Below are 10,805 nucleotides of genomic sequence, written 5' to 3'. Positions count from 1 at the left end.
CATAGAGCCAAGAAATGTTAGATTAGGACTTGCTTTTGATTACTTCATTCCGTTTAAGAATTTTTTCGAATGAGCACAACACTTGGGTGGTGATTGTTCTTCCTTATAACTTGCCCTTAGTGGTAATTCCATTGATGTTTATTTGCAGCTGTTGATTGATGAATTGATAGATTTATGCACAAATGGTGTGCAAACGTACGACATGTCCATTGGAGAATTGAATTTCCAACACATTGTTGATCTCATGCATATTGATAAGAATGTTTGCGACAATATGGCAAGAATGAATTTGGCTATCGAAGGAAAATCGAAGGACATTATGAAGACTCGTATTGGCACCAAGCAATGGGGATAAGATCCAACCTCTAACCTACATTAGTCAATGGTTAATACATGAAAAAGAATGCCAATTATACTTTCAAGCTAGATGGAAGTATGTGTTACTGAAGTGGCTCCAAGGTGTGGAATTTTTAGTATGCGAGCAATATATCAAGGCACGTTAAAATGGACACTGGAACACTGTTGGGTTTGAAGAGTCAGGACTCTCATGCCTTACTACCTCAACTCCTTCCAATTGGTATTCAACCTACTTGGACCCCAAGGTTGTTGAGATGATTGTATGTTTGTCTCAGTTCCTTCCAACAACTATGTGCTAAAACGTTTAGAAAGTCAGATGCAGATGAAATGAACAAAGATATTAGGTTCATCTTATGCCGGCTAGAGCAAATATATCCATCGTCATTTTTAAACCAATTTTTAGTAAAAAGTCAAGTGAATTATGAAAAGCACAATTTTTTTTTTTTTTTTTTTATAAAAAGCACTTTAAGTGCTTCTGAACTTAGAAATAATTTTTCTAAAAACGCTCGCAGTCATTTCAAAAGTTCTTTCAAATCATTCGTAAATGTAGAGGCTCAGATCCTTGTATTTATTGGGCATTTGCAAATAGGTCCCTCATTCTTCAAATTAAACGCTGTCGTGTCCTCTCTTCCTCCATTCTTTGCAACCACGTACCACACCGGCACAGCCGCTGCCCTGCTCACTCCCCTTTCCCTTTCCATTTCGCCAGCCACCTAACCTATTACCCGATCAACACGTAAACTCTCCATTCTCTCATTAATTGTGCGATCCCAACCAACGTGATACAAAAATAGGGGCAACGCGTAGGAAAGAGGGTTTAGGGTTTAGGGTTCCGCTGATCCAAGTGTAAGTCCTCTTCCTCCTTCTTCTTCTGCTTGTTATTCTAACTTAGGGATTCAGGAATTAAGATTCAATTAATTTGCTATATTTTGATTTACGGATTTAAATAATGTCTTTCTGAGCTGTGGCTCTATGAATTATCGAGTGCACTCATTGTTCTTAATTGATATTTGATATATTTATTTTCAATGGACATTGTGTGTGGTTGCTTTGATAATGTAGTTTAAGATGTAGTATGTGCCGGTCAGAGGTTTCTACAGCATCTGTGAAATGGTTGGAAAAATGTTGCGTCTTCTTCTGGGTTTATGGGTTTCAGTTGACCTGGTTTCATCTTAACCTGCACAGTTCAGTTCAATCATAGAATGTTCGTTCTTTTGAGTGGACTGCTTACGGGGTTGATCACCCGTACAAAATGTAGACGCGAATGAGAGACCCGGAAGAAGATTCTTTGGATTTTCAATTTAGAGATTTTTAGGAATTTCTAGACCAAACTAATTTTGCTTCAATTTCAGCTTCAGGAAAGTTTCACCTTGGAATATAATCTGTCCTTCCAAGTTCCAAGTTTTTTTTTTTTTTAAATATTTTTTTTTTTGCTTTTTGGTCACCCCTTGTGTTTGTGACCTTTTCCTGCTTTCTTCATTGATTAAGAACATTAAGTTGATGTAGATATCTGACTCGATATTGTTTTAATCTTAATAATTATATTTTACATATGTTTTTCTCTCTGCTAACAAATTCTGTTGGGTACTAAATTGCTTCAATTGCGAGGCAGTTTAGGCCTTTAGTTACCACTTCTGACTGCCCAGAATATATTATTTGCAGAAACAGACCTTAAGAGAGCTGAGAGAGGAAAGAGAAATGTTTCGGAGTCGAGTGGTAGGGTTGTTTTTGAAGAACAATGGCAAGGCTCTGTACAATATCAGAGGAACGATGTCGTCTATGGTTCTGAACAAGGAGTCCTTCAGATTACTCTCAACGGGAGTCACAAGGAAATGCTTGGATTGCTTTCGATCCTTGCCCAAGGTTCTTTTGTCTCCTTGTTTTGCTTTTGATCAATTTATTTTCTGAAAGTGAATTCGAATGAAAAAAAAGCTACTATTTGGTGATTGAGAATTGAGAATTTTATTTATGCAGTGAATTTTTTTCGAGAATTTTACTGTCAGCAGTTGAGGAGTTGATTTAGAGATTGATTTTGAGTGTTGAAGAATAGGGTCCTACTGGAAATGTAACCAACGAGGAAATATAGTGATTGTGATTGGAATTATTAAGTCTTGAAATAAGCATGTACTAGATATAAAATTGGAGGAGTTGGGTGTCTGCTTTCTGGGTTAAGGACGTTTCGTCTAGAAGGTCGACCAATGCATGAAAATAAGTGAATATTTACATTGCTGCACAAGTGCTTTAAAGCTAGAGTAGATTATTAAAGCCTCCATATTGTAAAAAAGAAAATTTGTAATACATAATGAATCCGGAGCACCTACATCTATGTTACTGTGGTAAAAAACTCTCAAGAATGTTTACGTTGTCTGGGACTAATGACCCTTGATTGCTGTGTATACTATAGTCTATATTAAACAGTGCATTTGAGGAGGGGGAACCTAAAATATAATAGGCATTGTGACTACCCAAGTATGTTCAAGTTAGAGTCACGGAAGTCGGTCTTAGCATATCATTGAAGTCCCTTGCTTTTAATCTTTAATTTCTATGGAAGTCGGTTGTAGCATATCATTGAAGTCCCTTGCTTTTAATCTTTAATTTCTATGGTTTTGATATCACTGTTTTGAAGTAACTCTGTTTTCCATAATCAATGCATGCATTAATGTATCTAAATAAAAAGGTAATTTCTTATGCCATTTTCAGGGTAACTATGTACCATCTATAAGGAATATGTCCACTGTGGCTTCTGTAGGCATTCAAAATAAGGAGGGATTGAAGCTTCTTGTAAATGGAGGACCTCATGCTCAGAAAATGGTTGGCATTTGGCTTTTTGGCTCTGCTGCATGGGTTTTTAGTATGGTGATACTTGGTGGTATTACACGACTTACACGATCTGGTCTTTCAATGACTGATTGGAAATTTACTGGGGGTCTCCCGCCTCTCTCAGATGAGGATTGGCTGCTTGAGTTTGAGAAGTACAAGCAGTCCCCTGAGTATAAACGGTTAGTGTAAACTGAAAACAAGACTGCACATTAAAAGCCTTCCGGAATTACTGAAGTTGGTGCAGATGCAATCATTTCCTTACTGATGTTAAAACAAAATATATGTGCTTTTAAGGACTTCTAGCATTTTGTATTTTGTGTTTACCCAGATTTGTAGGATTGACTAATTACATAATTTATGTTGTTTTGAATGGTGGTTGAAGTTCTTATGGACCCTTGTGATGTTACCTGGTTCTTGACTGCAGTGTAAATCGAGGGATGAGTATTGACGATTTCAAATTTATCTATTGGATGGAATATGCACATCGTATGTGGGGAAGGGCACTGGGTATTATGTTTGCCTTGCCATTCTCATATTTTCTTCGTAAGGGGTATATTACCTTACAGCTTGGAGCGAGACTCTCGACTCTTTTTGCCCTTGGTGCTGGGCAGGGTTTAATTGGCTGGTGGATGGTTAAAAGTGGTTTAGAGGTTAGATATATGTTTATTTGTTTATTTGGTTTGGATTGGAATGTAGTTAATGATGGATCTTTAAATAATTATGTCTCTCACAGGAGCCACCATCTGAGTATGCTCAGCCAAGAGTAAGCCCTTACCGTCTTGCAGCTCATCTTACTTCAGCCTTTGCTATATATTGTGGCCTTTTATGGACTGGTCTTTCTGTTGTCATGCCCGAACCACCTGCTGAATCTCTAGCTTGGGTACGTGGGGCAGCAAGGGTGAAGCGACTTGCTCTCCCTGTAAGCTTACTTGTTGGAGTAACTGCTGTCTCAGGAGCATTTGTTGCCGGGAATGATGCTGTATGTAATTGTTGTTCATCTTCTTGAATTTCACAGTCAACTAAATAGATGATATGCGTCTTTTCCAAAGTTGGAGATTACATATATATATATATATTCTTCTATGTACAGGGGCATGCCTATAATACTTTTCCAAAGATGGGGGATACATGGATCCCAGAGGATGTGTTTGAAATGAAGCCACTCATCCGAAACTTCTTCGAGAATACATCTACTGTGCAGGTCTCTTCTATGGCAAAAGAATACAATTTATTTTGGATTTTGCACCTTAATATTTCATTATTTCTTTATGTTAGCTCCTAGGCTGCTTTTATAATGATGAGGAGAATTAAAGCATTACAAAAATATAAAAATCAAACAATTGGAAAGAGGCCTTATTTTGAGTTTTTTTCCCTTCACGAAAAACTAGCCTCTTCTTTTTTTGTGAGCTTATATTGTGTTTTGTTGTCAATTTGTTTCTTTAGGTGACTGCTTTGTGAAATTATAGAATTGTTAAATTTTATGTTGTATATCATTTTGTTGGAGATGAAAAGTTATAGCCATCAGCATTTCATTATTATAGCTCCACATCTATATTTGTTTTCGAAACTTCGGTATTTCAAGAATCAGCAATTGTTATGACTAAATTGTTTTTCTTCTCTGATTGTAGCTTGACCATCGCATCCTTGCAACTGCAACTTTGTTCTCAATCGGTGCTTTGTGGTGGTCAACAAGGAAGTTTGACATCCATCCTGCAGTTCGATCTTTGATTGGAAGTGCTGTTGGCATGGCTGGCCTTCAGGTATAAATGGTGTCCAACTTTCCATTCATTTTTATTCTCTGTTTAGATCAGAACATAGTTCTCCTTCGAATGATTTCGATAGTATGATCATGTTGGTTAACGTTGCCTTATACAATTACGCTTGTGTTGGTGTAGGTCACTCTGGGGATATCTACACTGCTGTCCTATGTCCCTGTGGAGCTTGGCACAGCGCATCAGGCCGGGGCTTTGACTCTCTTGACACTAATGATCCTTCTCAATCACACCTTGCGTAGGCCATCGGCATCCCTTCTCAAATCACTACCGCAAGTTGCAAAGACAATCTAGATGACTTTGCAGTTCAATTTTGTAACAATTGGACGTTTTAATTGGGTCAAACAATATTTCTTCGGTTCTGGTGTTATACGTATATCACCCTCTTTCAAGCTGGGGATTGTTTTGCAAATGTGCAGAAATGTTCTGTTGTGGTTGGAAATAAAATTCAGATTGCAATAGTGATCCCTCGGCGTTTTCTAGTAGTATAGACGGCTTTGGGCTACCCAGTGGGTATCACCACCACAGGAACGGTAAGCTTTTCTTCTTTTAGGTTTAACCAAACTAGAAAATTCTTAAATTCTAAAAAATCAAATTCCGTCATTTTGGAATTCCTTAGTGGCTTAAATTTCTTCATCCAAACAGTGGTAGTATTAAACGACAAGTTCATGAGAACAATTTACATGGCAAGATTACAGTTAGGGGTGAGTTCGGTTTCGTTCAGTTCGGTTTTTTTGCTAAAATCGAAATCAACCGAAACTTCAGTTCGGTTCGGTTTGATTTTCTTTCGGTTTTTTTCAATTTGATTTTGTTCGGTTCGGTTTTGGTTTTTATTTTATTTTATAAAACTTTTGATTTTTTTTTTATTATGGAATTTAGAAAAGAGGCTTTGTATTGGTTGACTAATAAAAAGAAAATAGGGAAAGTGGGAAGGTAGTTGTATCGCATAAATATATCATATTCTATCAACCTCAATTGCAAAGAAAAATGATCACTGCATCCATTCAAAAAGCAAACAAATAGAGAAGCTTTTTCAAGTTCCAAAGCCTTCCAAAACTTTTCCCTATAGCCAATGGAATATCCTTTCTAGCGAACCAAGTATGTTCCTTGAAAAAGTGCTAGGTTTAGTTACAAACTTGGCAACAAAGTTTCACAAAAGAAACATTATTGGCATACATCCATAAAGTGCAAAGGGATTCGATTTGGTTTGGTTTGGTTCGGTTTTCGAACCTCTAAAATTGAAGCTAAACCAAAAAGTTCGGTTCGGTTGGGTTTTTCATTTTTTTGTTTGGTTTTTTTTCGATTTTTAATTTTTCTGTTTCGGTTCGGTGTTTGGTTCGATTTTTTACAGTTTCGATTTTTTGAATCCACCCCTAGATTACGCTATCATCATAGCATTATGTGCAAACAAAAAAAGATTAATACTCATAAATTTTTAGTTCAATGATTAAAACTCTAATTGAATCAAATCGAAAGATGAATAAGTCAATTTTCTGCATTATTTACTGGTTCCACAAATTTGGCCTGTTTCCTTCTTCCGGTTCGCACCTATAACTATAAAACATTAGGAACATGGTCGTTTAGCAATCCATCACTTCCACCCTTTGTTTTTAGACATGGCAAGGTGCCAATACACCCTTCACCCATTATTATGAGTCTTGGCAATTGGCAATCATGGTTGAGGCAATGACATTTCTAGACTCAAGTCCGGCCATGGCAGTATGACGTCATTCATGTGAACATGCCACGTGGGATTTGGTCAAAAGCTAGAATAAAACAATATTTCTCACGCGACACTTTTCTGACCTTTCGATTTGAACAATAACTTTAGTCTAACGATCTATGTTTTTTGATAAATGAAAACTAACAAATAATCGTTAAAAGTAAAAAACAAATTTCAAATAAATCCACCAAAATTTAAAAAAAAAAATTAATAAAAAGATTCCCATCACGGAAAATAAAATATGGACACGTAGCGCAACTATAGGCTATAACAACCTATTCTAAATTAATCTTATCCATTGAATAATTATTAAATAATTGATATACATAAAAATAATCATTATGAATACTAACTGCCACGTCTAAAACTATTCAGAATGGGTAAAGAGTTAATTAATCTTTAGAGTTAAATAATCTTTGTTAAGGCAGTTCACTATTCATGTGAATACAACTCTTTAGCCATTCAAAATAGGTGGAAATGTTCTTAATCAATCTACAAGTCCCACTTTTCTTGTATTAAGTTGAATATTAAAATGTTAGGCAGTAAGTTGGTAAATTTTTCAATGCTACTTAAAATTGAATATACGAAAAATAAATAGCCAACATTGAAACTAGAAAATCTAATAATTGTTAAACCATTATTAGATTTTCTGGTTTTTTAACAATTATTAGATTTTTTTTCTTTAAAAAAAAAATCTAATAATTGTTAAAACCAAATGTAACTGTAAAAACAATCATATCATTCAAGCCGAACTCATATAAGCTTTTCTTTTCTTGATTGTGGACCAAAAACATGACATTACTTACGCATCACATAATTTATAAATATAATTTAAAAAAAAATTGTTATTAACATTCTAAATATCTTATTCTACATCTTTTGTAAAAGAATTTTTCTTTTTAATTATAAAAAATTTAAATTGTAAAATAAAATTTTTAAAATGGGAATAACAGTTTATCTCATCAGTAGTATATCGACAGTGCAGTGCTTCGGCCGCTCCACGGATCCAGGCGCCGCCTTACGGATCCAGGCGCCGCCTTTCCAGCCTCCTCTTGTATCCTCTGCTCTCTAACTGTAAGTCCTCCGCCGCCGCCTTCTCCTCCTCCTCCTGCTGCTTCAAATTTCAACACTCCACCGAACCTCTGACCTCACCACCTCCTAGCTCCTACTTCTCTTCTTTTCGCCATCTAATTTCACTTTTGTTTTCTGAATTCGAATTTGGGGATTTAGGAGTTAGGGATTCAGTTAATTTGCTGAATTATTCGATTAAGTGATTCAAATATTGTTATTTGTGTGCTGTGGCTTTGTGAATTATCAAGGGGACCTTTTGTTTTCAGTTGATCCTTGTATGATTTTATTTTGAATGGACATGGTGGTGTTGTACTTGATAATGTAGATGAAGGTGTAGAAATACATAATCGCGCCGCTCGGAGAGTTTCTACATCTCGGTTGGGGCCCTGAGAAATGGTTGAAAAATGTTTCTTCTGGGTTTATGGGTTTCAGTTGACCTGGTTTCATTTTAACCTGCAGTTTTCAGTTCAATCATAGAATTTTATTCTTATTAGTGGCCAACGAGTTTGATCACACGCCCGTAGAATATGTAGACCCAAATGAGAGAACAATAGAACCCGGAAGAAAATTCTTTGGAATAGGAGTTTTTAGACAAAACTAGGATTTTGCTTCAGCTTCAGCTTCAGGAAAGTGTCACTTTGGAATATAGTCTGTCCTTCCAAACTTCTTTTTTGTCAACGTCTTTCCAAGCTTCTAAAGGTTCTTAAGATTCTCCCTTTTCTTTTTTTAGGGGTTTGAGGATTTTGATTTTGGAACCTATAGTTGGTTTTATCGACGTTTTTCTTGCTTTTTCCATTGATTAAACACATTCAATTCGTGTAGATATCTGACGCTGTATTGTTTCACTCTTAATGACTATATTTTGGATATGTTTTAGTATCTGCAAGTAAATTATATTGGGTACAGAATTTCTTCAACTGCAGGGCAGTTTAGGCCCTCCGTTTCCACCTTTGATTACCCAAAATATATTCTGTATGGAAATTCACGTTTTTTAGTAGAATTGGCTAGTCAATAAGAAACAAAGAGTCTTAACCAAATATAGGAATAAAAAAAACAAATATAAGTAAACCAAAGCAATAAATTATCCACGAACCGGAACAGGAATTAGTTGCTTCTATTGATATGCGAGAAAACTGGATGGATGAGATCATAGATTACATTCAAGATGGCAAACTTCCCGATGATCACCATTTGTAAAGCTATGCTTTTGTGGTTGCTGTATGAAATCTCTTACTGTTTTTACATGTCAGTGTTGTCATGTTTTGTATTTCTGTAAGTTAATTAATTATGTGACTGTGAGAGTTTCATTGGGTCAATAAATCTGGAAAATGAAGGAAGAATCTTTTCGTTCAGCACATTCAATATGAGTAAATTGAGACAAATCTGAATACTTTATTGTGTGCCTTTGAGTTCTGGTATGAATTTGTTTCTAAGCTTTATATGCTCAAAAACTATCATTCCCTTGGTTCCCAAACCCCTCTTTTGAACTTCTTGTTGGTGAGATAGATTGCCACAAATATCCCATTGTACCGTGGTTTTGGATTTTGAGTCATGGATTATTCCCCACGAGACTGTCTTTGGATGAGACTTTTGTTTGAACTGCAGACTGGAGTTATAATTTGAGTAACAAATTTGGGTTTATGGGGGCAATTTTGGGTCAGTAGTTGAACTGCAAAAGGATATAACATTTGCCACTTTATGTAAAAAAAATTTGTAAGTTTGTGAACCCAGGTTTTCTAGTTTCTACTGGATAAGATTTTGCATATCTTCCACCTCGTTGAAAGTATTCCTGTTAACTTAAATAAAGAGCAATTGTTGTGGTCGTATATATGCAGCTTTCCTCATGATGGTTTCGATTTGCTACTGGATTTTTCCGATACTTCTTTCAAGATATGGGTGACCAGAACAGTTTCTTGCTGGGACAGGTGTTGTTTTAATCAGAATGGGTCGGAAAGTTGGTACCGTATACATAAATCCAAAAAAATTTGGAACTTTTCACAAACCTTGCATGAAGGAAATGATAGCATTTCTCAACTGCCTGGCTGCTAACCAGCTCTGTGATGATAAGTGTGTCAAGCAGAAGGAACTTTTGGGTACTTGTATGGAGGCTCAGGTAGATTTTCCGTTGTTCTCCTTTCGATTATGCATCTTAATTTTGTTTTCGGATTTCGCATCTGTTTTTTTTTTCATTACTTGAAGTCAATCCTCATGCGCCCTACTCTTTCGCTACAGAGCAACAAAAACAGAAAATCAATGGGAAGCATCAATTACCACTTGCAGAGGCTGAGCAGGGGAAGGAAGTAGTTTGGTTTTGTAGGGAACGTCGTTTAAATTGATGTATGATTATTTGTAGTCATTAGTGACAGAGGCTTAGCATGGAGATTGTTTATATTGTGACAACCGAGAACGTTCACGGGATAATTTCCCTGTTTGAGATTCAATAGGTATGGGAAGTTCAGGACATTATTTTGAACATTTCTGTTGCAGCTTAGTTTGATATAAGGAAACTTTCCATTAATTTGTAAACCCAAGTCTTTGCCTTGGTAGAACAAAGGCTTAATTTATCTTTACTTTTCAGTAAATGCTCCTACCTACAGCTGAATTGGCTCAACGTCCATGAGTGTGTCTGGAATACGAAACGTTGTGATTTGTGCTAGTTGTAATATTTTATTAATATATATAAATGAGATGATTGAATGACTATGGATTCGAACGAGTTTTGTGAGTGAATTTAGTTTATATGAGCAAAAGATTTATAAAATATTTTATAACTAAGATCGATTCATCTTTTATCTGTATATGTCATTTTACTGTCACTTATACTAGCTTCATAGATGAACGGATTATTCGGCCTTTACTTTGCCTGGTCCTGGTAAACCATTTTCACGGTGTAAATGGCGATTTTGCAATTTGACAAGTGTTGATAGGTACGAGGTGTCTTGAGTAGCAGTGTTGGGGAATTGAACGCTTAGTGATTAGATTAACCATGTATCTTATTGTCTTATTTTGTAAATAGTTCCATTTTGGGAGCCTACAGGCGTTGTGCCTCTAGATGAGGTTTT

General features: G+C 36.0%; 2 protein-coding genes across 4 annotated transcripts; both read left to right on the top strand.

The window, feature by feature from the left end:
- The first annotated feature begins 968 nt into the window (after nt 1-968).
- LOC137748145 (heme A synthase COX15) lies at nt 969-5,414 on the top strand. 3 transcript variants are annotated; one of them, XM_068488239.1, is made up of 8 exons: nt 969-1,203; nt 2,020-2,220; nt 3,107-3,356; nt 3,602-3,827; nt 3,911-4,156; nt 4,268-4,378; nt 4,806-4,937; nt 5,073-5,414. In XM_068488239.1, the coding sequence occupies exons 2-8, from the start codon at nt 2,190-2,192 to the stop codon at nt 5,241-5,243; spliced, it is 1,167 nt and encodes a 388-aa protein (XP_068344340.1). In that variant the 5' UTR covers nt 969-1,203; nt 2,020-2,189; the 3' UTR covers nt 5,244-5,414. The 3 variants fall into 3 exon arrangements, with proteins under 3 accessions (XP_068344340.1, XP_068344339.1, XP_068344338.1); XM_068488238.1 differs by having other exon boundaries at nt 970-1,203; nt 2,026-2,220; nt 3,058-3,356; XM_068488237.1 differs by having other exon boundaries at nt 970-1,203; nt 3,058-3,356.
- A 2,270-nt stretch (nt 5,415-7,684) lies between these two features.
- LOC137748824 (uncharacterized) lies at nt 7,685-10,440 on the top strand. Its single transcript, XM_068489012.1, has 3 exons — nt 7,685-7,746; nt 9,579-9,856; nt 9,976-10,440. The coding sequence occupies exons 2-3, from the start codon at nt 9,686-9,688 to the stop codon at nt 10,045-10,047; spliced, it is 243 nt and encodes an 80-aa protein (XP_068345113.1). The 5' UTR covers nt 7,685-7,746; nt 9,579-9,685; the 3' UTR covers nt 10,048-10,440.
- Nucleotides 10,441-10,805: the final 365 nt, after the last annotated feature.

Source organism: Pyrus communis, chromosome 10, assembly GCF_963583255.1.
Source record: "Pyrus communis chromosome 10, drPyrComm1.1, whole genome shotgun sequence".
In the NCBI taxonomy this organism is placed as follows: Eukaryota; Viridiplantae; Streptophyta; class Magnoliopsida; order Rosales; family Rosaceae; genus Pyrus; species Pyrus communis.
The sequence above is the reverse complement of the archived record's forward strand: the minus strand, read 5'-3'. Positions and strand labels throughout refer to the sequence as shown.

Excerpts from the sequence above, each read along its gene's own strand:
- LOC137748824 (XM_068489012.1), top strand. The coding sequence starts at position 9,686 with ATGGGTCGGAAAGTTGGTACCGTATACATAAATCCAAAAAAATTTGGA. Across the intron at positions 9,857-9,975 it reads GTACTTGTATGGAGGCTCAG|AGCAACAAAAACAGAAAATC; the intron begins GTAGATTTTCCG and ends CTTTCGCTACAG.
- LOC137748145 (XM_068488238.1), top strand. The coding sequence starts at position 2,056 with ATGTTTCGGAGTCGAGTGGTAGGGTTGTTTTTGAAGAACAATGGCAAG. Across the intron at positions 3,357-3,601 it reads CAGTCCCCTGAGTATAAACG|TGTAAATCGAGGGATGAGTA; the intron begins GTTAGTGTAAAC and ends TCTTGACTGCAG. Across the intron at positions 3,828-3,910 it reads TGGTTAAAAGTGGTTTAGAG|GAGCCACCATCTGAGTATGC; the intron begins GTTAGATATATG and ends TGTCTCTCACAG.